At 39.8% G+C, this 17,609-nt stretch overlaps 1 protein-coding gene across 1 annotated transcript in view; it reads left to right on the top strand.

The window, feature by feature from the left end:
• The window catches only part of LOC114049526 (protein stum homolog), a 99,984-nt gene that overhangs the window by 73,327 nt on the left and 9,048 nt on the right, over positions 1-17,609 (top strand). The window contains exon 2 of the mRNA XM_027870764.1: positions 10,181-10,360. Within this exon, the coding sequence (XP_027726565.1) occupies positions 10,181-10,360 (180 nt within the window). The remainder of the gene's footprint in view (positions 1-10,180; positions 10,361-17,609) is intronic.

Here is a 17,609-nt window from a genome sequence, read left to right as displayed (position 1 = left end):
AGGCTGGATTTGAACCCGCCAGGTCCTCCTGACCCTAGGGCTGGCACTCCATCTACTGCACCACTTAGTTGCCCCTTGTCTTACAGCTGATAGAACCGAGGCCCAGGCAAGGTTAACTGGCATAGCCTTAATAAAGCAATTTAAATAGCAAAGCTGGGATGTAGGCAATGGTGTACTTGAAGGGAGAAGATTGATTAATCAGCAAAGGGAGGGTGGATGCAAGGCCCAGAGCCATTAAAATTAATTACCACCAACAACCAGCCTATCCATTCAGGCAAAATAATCAGTCCAAAATCTCATTGGAGGAACTGAGAATTGTTTTCTTCTTCTGGAGAAAGGCAGACCTGCTTCCTTTGCAGATGCCTCTTGCCTTCATTCCGTTCACTTTTTTCTCTGAACCCAATGTCAGGGGATGAAGCTTCTCTTCTGAGAAAAGGAAAAAATTAAAAAATGACCATCAGTCCTGAAGATGGCGGGATAGGAAGGGTAGTTTGACTGAGTCACATGCCTTTCAAACCCAAACCCATACCTCTTCTGTCAGGACTCCTAGCTCGGCTTTTGTCTCCTGGGGCTCCTGGGGTCTGAGCTTATCTTCTCACCTTCTGAGGCATTACCTTTCTGCACAACCTACTGTTGGACTTTTGAAGATCTTCATGACCTCACTCCTTTCTAGCTTTTCAGTCTTGCTCTCCTCCATGCTCTGTCTACACTGGCCTATTTAGAAGGATGAAAACAAGAAGATTAAGTGCCTACTACGTACGAGGTACTGTGCTAAGCATTTTACAAATATTATCGGATTTGATTTTCATAACAACCCTATGAGATATTATTATGCCCATTTTGCAGTCAAGGAAACTGAGGCAGACAGAGGTTAAGTGATTTGTCCAGGGTCACACAGCTTTTGTTGTTGTTGTTCAGTTGTTTCAGTTATGTCTAACTCTTTGTGACCCCATTTGGGGTTTTCTCGGCAAACATACTGGAGAGGTTCGCCATTTCCTTCTTCAGCTCATTTTACAGATGAGGAAATTGAGGAAAACAGAGTTAAGTGACTTGCCCAAGGTCACACAGCTAGGTAGTGTCTGATGCTCGATTTGAACTAGGGTCTTCCTGACCCCAGGCCTGGCACTCTATCCACTACGCCACATATTGGAGACTTAATGCCAACACTGGGCAGTATCCAGAGTCCTGGATTTTAAGTCAAAACAACTTCAGCTCAAATGGCACCTACTAGGTCACGGGGAAGTTATTTCACCTCTCAGCCTCAGTTGTCTCTTTTGTAAAATTGAACTAATAACCTCCTCTACCTGCCATTGATATTGTGGAAAAAGATCTTTGTAAATTTTAAAGTGCTATAGAAATATATACCATTTTTAGTATTAGCTCAAAAACAGTACATAAGAAGTCCTTGGCAACTTTTTTATCCTAGGCAGTCAGGCCTTGATAATTCAGCACTAATTAATTGGTGAGGGAAACCATCAGAATTCATGAAAAGTCATAGTTCTAGCACATTTCAGAAGAAATGCAGTTTTATTATTTTCAAGCACATTGTCACTCATTATTGAACTATTAACATCTAGAGGTCAGGATGGCTCTGCTTTAACGAATAGCTGAGACATTTAAAATTAGGAGCATCCACATGAAAGGAAACAATTAATGTGTTAAAATCCTTCAAATCTGGTGTCTCTTTGTAGGTTAAAGTAATTACTAAAGCTATTAATTCGCTTAATAAACCCTTTCTCCATAGATAATGTAGTGCCAAACTTCAGCCTGAGTAAAATGCTAACAACTGCCAAACATTTGAGATACAAATGACTGTGCATGTGTGATATCCCTGAGAGGCAGTAGTGGCTAGAATGCAGGTCCCAGAATCGGGAAGCCCTAGGTTCAAATTCTGCCTCACTGGACTTCAGTTCCTCACCTGTACAATGGGCTCATTAAAGTACCCTTCCAGCTCTAAATTTATGATCTTTTGCTGTTCTTTTTATGTGTCTCTCCAGTCTAGATTCTGAGCTCCTTGAGAACATTAGCATCTTAATTTACTTCTATGCAGCTCCTATAAAAACTTTGTCTGTTGATTGTCTCCAATTTATCTTGTATGTAGCTTGTCTGCATATAGTTGTGTATTGTCTCTTCCCCCCATTAAATTGTGAGCTACTTGAAAGAAGAGACTGTCTTCTGGTTTTTTTTTTTTTTTATTCTCCAGCATTTAGCACAGTGCTTGACATTATAGTTGAGGTTTATAGTAAAGGGTTTTTTTTTTTTTTTTGAGGCAATCAGGGTTAAGTGACTTGTCCAGGGTCACACAGCTAGTAAGTGTGTGAGGCTGGATTTGAACTTAGGTCCTCTTGACTTCAGGATCGGTGCTTTATCCATTGCACCATCTAGCTGCCCCAATGAATATTTATTGATTGACTATCATGGTTGCCCATCCTTTGTGACTCTTGTCCATGTCTTCCTATCAGTTTGCCACATTGGGTAGCAAATTAATTACCCAACGTGCTGGGATCTTTTCTTGCTTTTGTCATCGAGAGGAGACAACAGAGCACACAGGCTCTCTATCTGCTGTCCCTCACTCTTGCCCAGTGCCAAGCCCACCATCTTTTTCTTTCAAACACTTCTTTGGTGATATCCTTTACTCTGCGTCTCCTTTGTGATTCCTTGCTTGGAAGGTATTGCAGCCTCTTCACACCCATCATTTGCCCACACTCCCATGCCCTCTGCATGAATTCTTTGGAGACTGAAATAGAAGGATACTCAGGTATGTGTTGTAAATACTTAACAATCAGCTCTCTGGGGGAAAACATACACGACAGATTTTTTTTATGTTCAATTTGATTTATTAACATTTTCTCCATCACTTTCTTAAGTCCAGACAATCAACAAAACAATAAATCAAGCCCTGATATGTAGCATTTGTCAATTTCTTAGGTGTAAATTCTCAGCAGTAGCTGGGTGGTACAGTGGATAAAGCATGGGGCCTGGAGTCAGGAAGACTTGAGTTCAAATCCAGCCTTAGATGCTTCCTAGCTGTGTGACTCTGGGCAAGTCACCTAACCCTGTTTGCCTCAGTTTCCTTATCTGATTGTTAAATTTTAATGTAAGCTTTTTGTTATCATTGAGTTGTGTCCAACCCTATGTAAGTCCATATTTTTTTTTGGTTTTGCTTTTGTTTTTGTTTTGTTTCGTTTTTGGCAAAGATACTAGAGTGGTTTGCTGCTTCTTTCTCTAGTGTGAGGAACTGAGGAAAATATTTACAGGATGAGGAAATAGTACAGGAATGATTTTGAAGATATATATGTAGGCATATGTATGTATATATATGTATGCACGCACACACACATATACACGACTGATATTGACTGCAGATAGATAGGCCCAGACAACTCCCTGGGTGACTTCAATGCAGGAGGCCTTTGAGTCTGCTAGGTGGCGCCATAGTGCAAAGAGTGCTGGGTCTGGAGTTGGGGAGACTCCTCTTCCTGGGCTCAAATCTGTCTTCATGCACTTACTAGCTGTATGACCCTGGGCAAGTCACATAACCCCCATTTTCCTCAGTTCCTCATTTGTAAAATGGGACCACACCGGAGAAAGAAGTGGCAAACCACTCCAGTATCTTTGCCAAAAAACAAAACCAAAAAAGCATGAACTTACGTAGAGTTGGACACAGCTCAAAAACAACAAAATGCTCACATTAAAATTTAACAATCAGCTCAGGAGCCTACATGAGCTGGCTTCAGCATGCCCTTGCCACAACAGATGAATATTGAGATTTAAAACATCAACATTTTTTTCCATGGAGAACTTTAGAATCATTAAAAGAAAGTTGCAATTTCCCAGAGGTAATGCAGATAGCTATCCTCCTCCTGTTTAATTCTGGGCCTATTTGCAATCAGTAGCAGTCCAATATATGTGTGTATTTATGTGTGTGCATGCGTACGTATATATACATACATACATATATATTTTCAAAATCATGCCTGCACTATGTTCTCATCCTGGAACTTTTAAAATATATATATTATAATATTTTGTATATTATATATCATATATTATGTATAATATTACATATCTTATGTATATGTATATGTATATGTGTGTGCGCATAGGCAATCTATATAAGTTTTCAGTCTAACTATATAACAGTCTGCACAATAGCCATTCTGCATCCACTTGATATTTCCTGTGTGGATAGTTAAGCCAAACTCCTTTGAATGGTTATAGATCTTATGAGGCTCTGCAGTATTCCAGAGGCTGATGCAAACAGCACAATTTCATCTGCAAACAGGAGCAGATGAGGACCTTTGTTCCCCAACCTACTCTCCCTTTTCAGCTCTCTTTTGTGTGTTGTTTTCTCCCATTAGAATGTAAGCTCATTGAGGTCAGAGTCTGTTTCTTTTTATCTGTATTTGTATCCCCAGTGCTTAGCACAGTGCCTTGCATTTAGTAAATGCTTAATAAATGCTAATTTCCTTCCTTCCTTCTTCTCTTTTCCCATGATATTCAGATAGTAATGGTCCTGGGACATGTAGATATGCTACTATTTTTCCTTTATATTCAATATTCTGCAGACTCCTGCACAGACCGATAAATAACTGCTTTTTATAACTGAATAGAAGTATTAGGGTATACACTCATCCTCTGCAGGCTCACTTAAAGCATCCCTGACATAACTCGAGGAGCAGACAAGACAACAGAGATAATATACACCTTGTCCTATTTTCCCATGATTTTGATCTCTTTGGACAAGTCGCTGTATTTTCAAAGCTCCTCATTACACGTAGCTTACATAATATGAGTCTCTGAGATGGTGATTTCTATTTAAAATATTGTTCTTCAGTTTTTATGAGTCAATGTTGAGTTTGGGAAATTGCAGGCAACAGTTCAGTCTGTGATCATGGTGAGAGGTTCCAGGACAGCTTATTTTGTGGCGTTCTGCAGGATATTTTGAGGTCTGTATTTGTAGTGTGAAAATTTGTCATCTGTCACTCCAGGAAAGAGAGAGAACTTCTGATACAGAATTCTAGCCACCAAGTCATGTCTTGCTAGGTATTTGGTAGGTGCTAAGTTTATGTAGCATACCAACTTAATTGTTCTTCCCTTTTTCAGAAATAAATTATGTCCCCACATAGAGAGGGGAAGGGGGAGGAGAACTAGACATATGATTTCATTGGTATTAGGAACTCAGAATAAGCAAATTCCCTTTACTAATGCAAATCTCTACTTTCTGTTCACATACTATTCCCAAAAACACTGAGAGGGCAGCTAGGTGGCACAGTAGATAGATTGTTGGACCTGGAGTCAGTAAGGCCTGAGTTCAAATCCAGCCTCAGATACTTACTAGCTGTGTGACGCTGGGCAAGTCACTTAACCCTGTTTGCCTCAGTTTCCTCATGTATAAAATGAGCTGGAGAAGGAAATGGCAAACCATCCCAATATCTTTGCCAAGAAAACCCCAAATGGGGTCATGAAAATTAAGATGTGACTAAAAAATGACTCAATAACAACAGAACATTGAGAAGCTAAGTAATAGGGTCATATAGCCCGTATATGTCTAGGGTAGAGCTTAAACCCATATTTTCCTGACGACATGGCGTGAAGGCCCCCTAAAAAGTCTTACGAAAATTATTTTTGGTTCAAGAGTATTCATTTTTTGCCTTTATAAAATAGACACCAAACTAAGAGGAAAAGAAGAATGGTGTGTGTGTGTGTGTGTGTGTGTGTGTGTGTGTGTGTGTGTGTGTCCTCAGCTTCTACCAGGGTATGACAGCCTTATCAACATGAGGCAGCACCAGAAGTGTCATGGTCCTGTGCCATCTTTAAGTCTCTGTGTCATTTGGTCAAGGCAAGACAGGTCAAGAAACATTTCTTAAGTACTTACTATGTGACAGACAGGGTGCTAAGCATCGTGAATACAAATACAAGCAAAAAGAAAGTCTCTGTCCTCAAAGAGCTTACATTATAATGGGAGCTAGACAAGACATAAAAGGAAGATGGAAAGGGGTCATGGTCCTTGTTCTGGGGCAGGTTGGACAAAAACCAGAGAGTCAGGACAGACCATGGCTGGTTTCTGCTGTAAGTACACCAGCCTGTAGCAAGAATGTTTATGAGGAAGAAGCATGAAGAGGACAGACTTGTGTTTTAGGCGTCTCCAGCTGATTCATTATTCCCACCTGTTCCCCATAACTGGCCCAGGGAATGTTGCCTTCAGGCCCAGAGGGGTGAAGATCTTACTCGTGGTGATATAGTTAATAAAAGGCAGAACAGGGAATCCAACCCAGGTCTCCTGACTCCAAACCTACTTCTCTTTCTTTCCTCTTAATCAACAGATAAAAAATACAGTTTCTTGTTTTTACCTGCAAATGGGCTAAAACATCTTTGGAGTGGTGGAATGGATATTGGCATTGTTGTCAAAAGACATGGATTCAAGGTCTATCTCTGCCTTAGACAAGTACAATTCACCTATGAGCTTCAATTTCCTCTTCTATAAAATGAGGGGATTGGACTAGATTATCTCAAAATTTCTTTCTAGCTTTCTGGTTCTGTGATGAATACTTCTTAATAGAAATAAGAAATGTATAAGGAAAGCATGCTAAGAAAAATGGCTTTAAGAATCCCTTAAAGAGGTCAAAAATGGGCAAAATTAAAACTAAACACATGTCATGATGCAGATCAAATAAAAAAGAAAAAAATTAATAAGTAAAAATCTTTAGTGAGAGCTAAAATGATCTAACCATATATGATAATTTGTTAATAATGGCATATAAAGTACTTTCAAGTTTGTAAAGTGCCTTACATAGATTATCTCATTTGATTCTCACAACAACCCAGCGAGATATATGCAATAATTATCCCCATTTTACAGATGAGGAAAGCAAGGCTTAGGGAAGTTAAATAACTTGCCCATGGTCACACAGCTAGTAAGTGTCTGAAACAGTATTTAAACTTGAACTTTCTTGACTCTAAGACTGGAGCACTAGCATTTATATAGAGCTTTCAGTTTTGCAAAGCATTTTAGAAATATTATTCATTTGATCCTCATAACAGCCTTAGGAGGTAGGTGCTATTATTATTCTCATTTGCAGAGATTAAGTGACTTGTCCAGTCACATGGTTAGTATGTGTCCGAGGCTAGATTTGAACTCATGTTTCTGACTTCAGGTCCAGCGCTCTAACCACTGCACTAAATGTGTCTTTATTGGTGTGAGTACTCTCTCCATGCTTTCTCATCTTGTGTGACTCTTGTCCATATCCACACAGGAAATGTACTATAGAGGTTTCACCCAATATATTGAGGACTTTTCTCTGGATCATTTAGCATTTTGTAGATACCATTGGTGCACATGGGCTGTCCACTGGTCATCCCTCCCTTCCATTATGTGACTGGCTCACATTTTCGGTAATACATTCCTTGAATAATAGAATTTATGCTACTTTTCCTATTCTTCATTATCATTACTAATATGTTAAAGCCAATACACACCCACCATCAATTTCTCAATCACTGCTTGAGTGATGTGCAACTTTAGTCCTTCAGATTTTATTATTCTGTGCTGCACAGACGTATTGATATTTTTAAAATATGGCTGCTTGTTTTAGGTAGGTTTGGGGTCATTAAAAGTATTGTACAACTTCTCAAATGCAATCCAGCCTGCTCTCATTTTCCCATTTACCATGTTGGAAATGCTAGAAATTGGGTAAGACTTTATATCAGAAATATAAATATTAGTAACAAATGTGTTACTAGGTGAACTGGTCTTTAGACTGACTTTAAGAAATTAACCTAGATGTAGCTGGCAATGACAATGGGGAAGGCATCTCACCCAGTTCTTGCTTTACATAAGTAGACCCTTGGACCTCTACATAAAGTGATTTTTATGTAATGCAAATTTGCCCCTACCCACCTGTTGCAGTCTGAGAGGCTGTGACCCCTCAAAGACTAGAGTAAAGGATGGGGTCGTCTGGAATGAATTCTCAGACTCAAGCATTCTTTAAGTCAAGGCGGCAAAAAGTTTATTGTTACTCTTCTTAGCGGGCAAGGATTCTTAAGGAACCTGCAACCTTAGTGGGGTACAGTTAAAGTTTATATAGGATAAAATAAAATAAAACATGTGTCAAATATGCTAACTAGGTGATTCAGGGTGGGATTAGGGAGTGGTTAAGGAGTGGTCAGTTCTTAAAGGAACATGCACTTCTTGTACCTACTGTGCAGGCATTTTACCCAGAGTTCACTGGGAAAAGCCCACAAGGGGGGGTCACACGGAGGTGTGGTTTTAAGCCTGCTACTTCACTAAGTTAACTAGAGTTCAGGGGTAAATGAGAGTTGTCCAGTCTGCCACCAGTCAATGTCTTGTTTGACAAGATAGATGTAGGGAGTATACATATGTCTTAGGTCTAGAATACAGACAATGAGGGAGGGCAGTAGTATGTATAGTCCAGTGGGTAAGAATGTCTTTATGACCCAGTGCAAAGCCAGTTCAAACTAATAATTCCTTCAGGTGCTGTTTGTAACTGCCCCAGGGAAAGAGATAAGGGTCTTGCTGGGGCCCACTCATGAGTACTTGCTAGGCTCAGTGTCCTTGGGCTGAGGAGAAATTGTCAGGGATAGTGTTTCTGAGGCTAGAGAGAAATTGGGGTCCAAGCACAAGCACCCAAACACAGGCACCCAAGCACCCCATCACACCCACTTTACTTAGCCCATATAACAAAAGCATATGCAAAACAATACCTTTATGCAAGTCATAAAAGGTACTAAAATGCAATCATATTAAATACTGTACCATGATAATAAACAGAAAATGAAAAGTAAAGTTAATGATAAAGTATGGACAGCACTGAACAGTAAAGTTAACCTAGGTATGCAGAATGTTGCCCCTTCCTCATCCACTGCCCCTAGCCTTTATCACTGGTGATTAGCTGGACAACTTTTTTGTGAAGCTATCCAGAGACATTTGGACAGCTGCTCGCTTTTTTTTCCTTGTATTATCTGACTGTAGCAAGCAATGTTATCCTCAACTAGTCTTTGAACTTTTAAAAATCTTGAATTATTTGGATCCATCTTTTCAACACAAGGAAAAAGCTCACCCAAATGATGAAATGCTTCTGCCGACTGTTTTGTTGTGAATCTTTTTTCTTCGACCTCGGGTTCTGAAACTTCCTTTTCTTTTTCTGCAATCTTTGCAGGTAGCAGCTCAATCAGATAGTTATTCTCCATGAGACTCAGTCCTCCATATCATCCTCATCCACTTCTTGTGCTAATTTTACAATTTTGTTACCTAACTGTGGCACACTTTTCTCCAAACTCTCCTCATACATGTTTCTCCTTCATCTTCCCAATATTACCTTAGCAATATTTCAGACTGCATGGTAAATATTTTAGGACTCACAAAAATCTTTCTATGTCAAGTCCTCATCTGTATCCAAAGCTGCAATTGCCTGGGCAAATGTAGTATGTAAATAATTTGCTTTGAAATTTTCAACTACTCCCTGATCCATAGGTTTTAATAATGAGTTAGTGTTCCAGGGAAGGTGGACCACTTTTATATTTTCATTAACATCATCCATAGGGGGAGGGTGACCTGGGGCATGATCCAAAATAAGTAGAATCTTGAAAGGAATGTCATTATCATTACAAAACTTCTTGAGACTTCAGGAGCGAAGCAGTATATAAACCATCGTTCAAAGATGATAAGGGTTATCCATGCCTTAGGGTTAGCAGAAATAATGCAAAGGGTTGCTTTGCTGATTCCTTGCAATGCTCTAGGATTTTCTGAGTGGTGCACAAGAACAGGTTTTAATTTGCAAGTCCCAGATGCATTCCCTCCAAGCAGAAGAGTAACTCTATTTTTCGAAGCTTTATGTCCTGGCATAGTTTTTTCCTCCACTGAGATGTACGTTTGCGAAGCCATTCTTTGATAAAATAGGCCAGTTTCACCTACATTAAAGATTTGCTCTGGCAAGTAGGGACCTTCTCTTTATTTTTATCTATTTATTATTATTATTATTATTATTATTTGCAAGGAAGCTTCAATATCTCCACTTGCACAATTTTAAAATCAGAATTGGAATGTGGATTTCTTTCAGAATTCTTTAGGTAAAGTCAAATTTGCATAATACAAATTCACATAAAGTGAGAACTATCTGTACTATATAAATGGATTACTCATAGTTTCTTTTTCTCCCAGGTACCTTTGTCTCTGCTTTCACTGTGCTATGTGGAGCCCGGACTGACCTCCCCGACAGGCACATGTGCTGTGTCTTCTGGTTGAATATTGCCGCAGCACTCATTCAGATCCTGACAGCCATTGTGATGGTGGGCTGGATCATGAGTATATTCTGGGGAATGGATATGGTTATTCTCGCCAGTAAGTATCTTACAAACAGCCACATCTCCTCACCTCTCTCTCAAATCTCTTGGCATAAGGATCCAGCCAAAAAGACACAGGGGAGAGACTGAGGGACAGATAGACATGTGGGGAATTTGGCCAAAATAGTTTTGAAATCATGGACCAGCCCATAATTGCCATGGGGCTTTGATGTTCTTTTCAGGGAATTATTTGCCCTACCCCAATGCAATGCCCATGTAAGATTAGGACACTGTGCTGAGCTTTCCAGGAAACACTTTATTATTGATGGATTTCTCCCATTTTCTCTGAGGCTAGAATAGAACAGATGTCAGCCGGTGTTTCCACTCATTACCAATCTTCACTTCTTACCCATTACAGAATGTCTTTTTTTCTCTCCTTGGTAAGAATGATCAGCATGCTAGCATCAATACATACATAAAGATGCTGTAATGGAAAAATATGATAAGTTGGTTTCAGATAATCCCTCCCCTGAGGACATCTGAGTTGATGGGAAAAATCAGGTCTCATCTAGAATGTACGGGTACTGCTGTCAACCTTAGTCAGGGGGAGTGAGAAGAGGTGTGTTAATCACCTAGACAGCTCAAGAGATGTCAGTCCCTATGTCTTGCCTTATACAAATGAGCTGGGAGCTTAGAGAAAAAGTAGTCAGGGTTGGTTGGCAGGAAAAGAACGCTGGAAAGAAGGTCATCATGTATATAGCGGGTCACAAAAATGATGATCACACAGGTGAACTGACTGAATGTTTGAGGAGAAATAATATGGCAACTACAGTCTGTATGACATGCCTGCATAAGAGCCAGGGCGTAGATTCTAGCTTAAAACAAAAAGGTGAGGAAACATGAACTTACCTAAAGAAACAGAGCCAACCACAAATACCAGCTAAGTGAACATGATTAATACTGAATATGAAAGAAAAGCTCAACACAGTAGGGAAAGCACAGGGCACACACTTCAGCCAGGAAAATCTAGACAATGTAGAGAGTAGACTCATGGGAACTCAGAGTTGGAAGGTCAGAGGTCATTTACTCCAACCCATGGCCATAGAGGAATATTCTTATAATATCCTCAACAATTGGTCATCCATACTTTGAAGACCTTCAGTGACTAGGAACTCACTACCTCTAAAAGTAGCCTATTCAGCATTTTAACTTATACTTCCATATTAATTTTATTCATTGTTCTTGGTCCTGCTCTTTAGACAAAGGTGTGTTCGTAAATGTTTAACAACCAGCTTTCCAAAGCAGAACACACTTTTAAGTTTATTATTATCATTAAGTTTAATTATTAATACTAAGTTTATTATGCATTATTAACATTTCTCTATTGCTTTCTTAAATCTAGATAATCAACAATAAATCAAGCCCTGGTTTGTGGCATTTTTCGAGATGTAAATGCTCACATTGAAAATTTAGCAAATGGTAGATGGTATGAGTTGATTTCAGCATATGCCTGCCTTTAGGGACAAGTAAAACAAGCCTAATGTTTCTTCCACATAATGACCTTTCCAATACCTGAAGACCTATCACGTGCTCCTTAGGCCTTCTGTTTTGAAGGCCAGCATTGAACTTCCTTCAATTGAACCTTACATGGTATGGTCTCCAGTCCTATCCTCATCCTGGTCACCCTTCCTTTGGACCCACTCCAATTTGTCAATGTTCTTCCTATTATTCCAGACCCCAGAATTAAATATAATACTCCAGTTGCGCCCTGACCAGGATGGAATACAGAAATACAGTCACCTACTTCATTCTGGACACTGTGGCTCTCTCAATGCAGCCCAAGATTACATTCATTTTTTGGCTACCACATTATACTATTGAGTCACTGAGCTTGTAGTCTGCTAAGATCTCAAGATCTTTTTCATAGGTACCATCTAGCCACATCTTCCCCCATCTTGTACTTGTGCAATTTATTTTCTAATGCAAATGTAGTATTTTAACTTTATCTATATTAAATGGAGATAAATAGAATAGGCTTTCCAAATGTCAAGAACTGGAGAGACTTCCAGCAAAGTTCAAAGGAGGAGCAAGAGCCTGTATCCAAAGGCTTCTTTTAACATTTAAAACTCTAGTTTGAAAATGTGTTCAGTTTCTGAATCTCTTTAATGGGGACAACTACTTTTCTTCTGCTTGCTTCCATTAAAATACACACATACACATTTCATCAGGATGAATGGCAAGACTGACAAGTCTCAGAGAGGGAAATTGCTTTTGATGTGATACCAATGAAATGATGTCTGGTTTTTTTTTTTAATTGAATAATGTAAATAAATGGTTAATTCAGGCCAGAAACAGAAGCATGCACATGGTTGTGTTCTAAACCTTAGTGCTAAAGGATAATATTTGACAGGACTTTGGTGGATCATTAAAAATCTCCTGTTAAGATCTACAGATTTAGAGATATCCTTCAGAGCACTTACCAGAGAGCCCAGTGGATTATGTATTGACTTTTTCACTATCATTATTATTATTATTATGACTCCTTTTCTGTGACAGCCTCAGTTTTGCTGTCACTTTGTAGGTTCGTGTTTGCAAAACCAACATTTAACATAGTTTCTCTCCTCCTGGGTACTTTGTATGTAATTAGGCTCTTATATCACTAGGTGAATTATAGGTTTTTTATGATGATTTAATTGTCTGAACAGCCAGGCTTTTTATTGTCATGCTTAAATGAGAGAAGGAAATTAGATGCTTTTCCACTGAATTATGGTTTTGAGTATGGGGGATTGGTTGTTTTTGTTTTTGTATAAATATAGCTCTTGAAAACAGCTACATATAAATATTAATCAATAGTGCTGGTCGTTAATGTTTTAAATGGGCATTTTTTAAAAAAAAGAAATGAGATATAATTGGGTACTTTTCTGATTAATTCTTAACTATTTTCAATTGCCATCTCAATCTGGCTTTTTCCCTAAGCTTGAATAAATACTTTAAAAAACTGGTCGAAATTTTTTCTTTAATCAATTAACCAATCAACAAACATTTATTAATGTCTTTTATGTGCCAGGCATTATGTTGAGTGAAAAGTCCTTCTTGGGTGTCTTCAGTTGCTCTGGTATTTTAGTAAGTTGATGCTATTATAAAATCCTTGTCTATTTTCTGCCATGAAAGAATCTTTTGACTGTCACTGTCTCCTTAGTACTCAGTATTCTTATTACTTAAATGTCCAAATATTCTTTATCTCCTGTTATAAGGAAGAAGCTGACAGAGTCAGATTTCTGGTCCCCTGTCCTTATTTTTTTTTTTTCTTTTCTGATGCTCTGTCCAAACAGCTACCAAAAAAGAGAGGAAATAAAACCCCCAAAGCACTTATTTGCCAGCATGAAATCCTATGGTTGTCTTTTTTTCCAGCCAGAAGGCAGTAATTTCCCTCTCCTTTAAACTTAGCTTTTTGCCCTTTGAAGCTAGAGCATTGTTATTTATAATTGGCAACAAATGGGCCCATAGCAACCATCATATAAACAAGATTAGTTTTAAACTTGGTTTGGATAGAAAAATGTTTTCTGAAATTCAGAAAACCAAGCTTATCAGATCATACATCAACATATTTGCTTTCATTGGTATGGAATTTTCTTTTCATTCAGGCGGATCTTGACTCATTTATAACTCAAAGTCTTAGGGAGGTACTTAAGTCTCAGAGAGTAATGCAGTAATTGCCTTTGGTCAGTATTACATCTTTGTCTTCTTGAATCCAAATGTAACACTCTATCCAGTATATTCAAGCTGCCTCTCATTAGTCAGTCAATAAACATTTATTAAGCACTTACTCTGTGCCAAGGGCAGCTAGGTGGTGCAGCGGATAGAGCTCCAGGTCTAGAGTCAGGAAGATTCATCATCTTGAATTCAAATGCAGCCTCAGACACTTACTGGTTGTGTGACCTTGGGCAAGTCCCTTAACTGTTTGCATCAGTTTCCTCATCTGTAAAAAAAAATGAGCTGGAGAAAAAAATGGCAAACCACTCCAGTATCTCTGCCAAGAAAACCCCAATTGGGGTCATGAAAAGTCTGACATGACTGAAAAATGACTCAGCAACTCTGTGCCCAGAACTGTACCAAGTACTGGCAATATAAAGAAAGGCAAAAGACAGCCCCCACCCTCAAGGAGCTCATAATCTAATGGGGGAAGACAATATGCAAATAACTATGTACAAATGAGCTATATACAGGAAAAATTGGAAATAATCGACAGCACTAGCATCGAGGAGTATCAGCCCCTAGTGCTATAACATAACTTTTCAAAATACCTTTAAATATAACATAACAGGGGTTGAAACAGAATTATAAAATGTTTTACCATCCAGTCCTATGTTGAGAGACACTCATCCCTACCTTGCATGTGTCAACTGTTGGTTGTGGTTTCTCAGATTTCCTGGATTCATCATTCCTCATAGCATCATTGGTATCCAGCATAGAAACGGTATTGTGATCAGTTCTGATCACAGCACCACATTTTAGGAAGTCCATGACACTCTCTTAGCAGCAACCCAGTGAAGTAAGTAGTGCAAAATTTATCAGACCCATTTTACAGAGGAGAAAACTGAGGCTCAAAAAAGAGGAATTGACATGCCCAAGGTTACAGTGAGCTAGTTAGTAACATAACTTTCCTTGACAAACTGGATGAGGATGACCAGGATGGCAAGGGCACAGAAAACTTTGCCATAGGAGAATTGGTTTAAAGACATGAGGATGATGGGGGTCCATGTAGCATATGACTATTGTCTTCAATTACTTCAAGGGCTGCCATGCCTAAAATGGATTCGATTTGTTTTTCTCAGTCCCAGAAAGACAAAGTCTATGTTATTCCCCTTCTCAGAAACCTGTACTGATTTCTAATAAGTCAAAACTTCATTCCCAAATATGAATTTTAAATCTTCAACATAAAAAATGAGTCTCCAGCATCTGTTGTAGCTTTTGTAACTGACTAGGTTGCACTGCAATCTGGGCTTCCTCTCTACCACCACCACTCTAACAAGCATTTATTAACTTTAATTAATAATTAATAAGTTTAATTTATTAACATTTATTAATTTATTTATTAACTACTGTGTGCAGATTGCTGTGCCAGACTCAAGGGGGAGGCACAAAATTTAGATGAGACCTAGACTCTGTCCTCTGGGATCTCCCCATTTAGTAGAGGGATGAGTGACAAAAGAGATAGCTAAAAGACACACTATTAAATGCTAAGTGTATTAGATATGTCCAATGGAGTATGTGCACATGATACGCACACCCAGAAACGAGTACTAGGTAGGCATAACAGAGGGCTGTGTGCTGTCCAAAGGGAGAAGGTGGTTACTGATCAGCAGGGTCAGGAAAGGCTTTGTGGAGTTGAGGTATTTGAGGTCGGGTAGGCCTTTAAAGGATAGGTAGGCTTTCATCATGTGAAAAGCAGAGAGAAGGCATACCAGACATGGGGGAAAGAATGAGCAAAGCAAGGAGGACTACAGAAATCATGTACGGTCAAGGGTCTAAGAACAGCCTGGTTGGACTGGAGCAGAGAGCTCATGGACGGGTGTAAGATGAGAGCAGCCTAGAAAGATAGGGTGGTTCCAGATTGTGGGGAGCCCTGAATGCCAGGCAGTGGCAGTCAGACCACTCTGGAGGCCACAGGGAGCCACTGGAGATTTTTGAGCAGAAGAGAAGCAATAAGGCTAGATCCTACCTTCTTCTGGAAGCCTTTCCTAATACCTCTTAATTGTAGAGACTTCTTTCTGTTATTCCTATTTATCCCACACCTAGCCTATTTATACATAGTTGTTTGCATATTATTTTCCCTGTTTCATTTTGAGCTCCTTAAAGGCAGGGCCTGTCCTTTGCTTTTTTTTTTTTTTTTTTTTTTTTTTGGTATCCTCAGCACTTAGCAGAGTGTCTGGCACATAGTAGGTGCTTAATGAATGTTTATTGACTGACTTATTACTCTATGCATAAGAATGGTTATTCTAGCAGCAACATGAAGGATGGATTGGAACAGGGAAAATGGAGGCAAGAAAACCAGTTAGGAGGCTGTCACAGTAGTACAGGTGCACAGTTAAGTAAAAAGGATACGCATTACGGTGATAGCAATGGGAAATAGAGTAGAGGGGACAGATAGAGAGATGTTGCCAAGGTGGAATCGTTAGACTTGGCAGCCAGTTAGATGTATGTCGGGAAAGCGAAGAGTCCAAGATAACCCAAAGCTTATGAATGTTGGAGCCAGGGTGAGTGATGGTGCTGCAGACAGAAATAGCTCAAAACAAGCATTTTTGGAATGCTGTGCCCAGTGCATGACTCTGCTATTAGTCTTCACAGACATTACCCTGGCAGGAACAGCTCCCTCTTTGCTCCTACATCCTCCAACTTTGGGAAATCTTCTCACATTAGCCCCCCTCAGCTTCAGCTTCAATCATTCCGATCAGCATGGGCTGATTCTCACTGCTGCCATTAAGCCTGGGTCCCACTCATAAAACTGTAAATTCTACTGGGGCAGTGTCCATATTTAGCACAGGCACTTGCTGTGTATTCCATATCCAGACCTCCATGCCTGGATACTGGGCTTCCTACAGCCCTTAGCGCTCCGTAAATAGGGCTGTCCGCACTGGAGTCATGGAAGGCTAAGGAATCATGAATGTGAGATCAGAGCCTGGGAGCCAAGGCAACGCTGGGAGCAAAGGTCAGACGGAAGGCTGGGGGAGAAGATGGACCTGCAATTACTTGGCAGCTCACAGCCAAGGAGGAGCCAGGGCTCAGAGGCCCTGTGAGCAGTCTCCTCCCCTCCCTCCCAGCTGCTTCCACAAGTCATACACATGCCTTAGAAAGATTCTCATGGTGCAACACTTCTCTGAAAGCCTGCTCCTAGCAGGTGATCTCGTGGGACAGCCAGATAGGGGTGGCAGTGGGGGTTGTGCTGGAACAGACTGAGAATAAAGGAGGTAGGAACAGTGTCATGGATGGCGGAGGGGTATCAAAGCAAATTAGCAGACAGGTTAGAAGGGATCAGGTTAAACAGAGTTTTCAAAAGCTGAAGTGAGATTTAGGTGTGGAAGGGTCTAGGACCTTTATGGGTTCCAGAGTGAACGCAAAGAAAGAAAAAGTTAGCCAGTCCTTTACAAGACAGAAGGTGTTCCAGAAGACTCCAGGGCAAGGCAGTCAAACTACATATTATCCGGAGTTTCAGACACTATAGGGCAAGGTCAGGCAACATTCCCTGACCCCCTACACACACACATACACACACACACACACACACACACACACACACACACACACAC

Source organism: Vombatus ursinus, unplaced genomic scaffold, assembly GCF_900497805.2.
Source record: "Vombatus ursinus unplaced genomic scaffold, bare-nosed wombat genome assembly UNPS02014798.1, whole genome shotgun sequence".
NCBI classification, from domain to species: domain Eukaryota; kingdom Metazoa; phylum Chordata; class Mammalia; order Diprotodontia; family Vombatidae; genus Vombatus; species Vombatus ursinus.
Note: the sequence above shows the minus strand (reverse complement) of the source record. Positions and strands in the feature narration are given on the sequence as shown.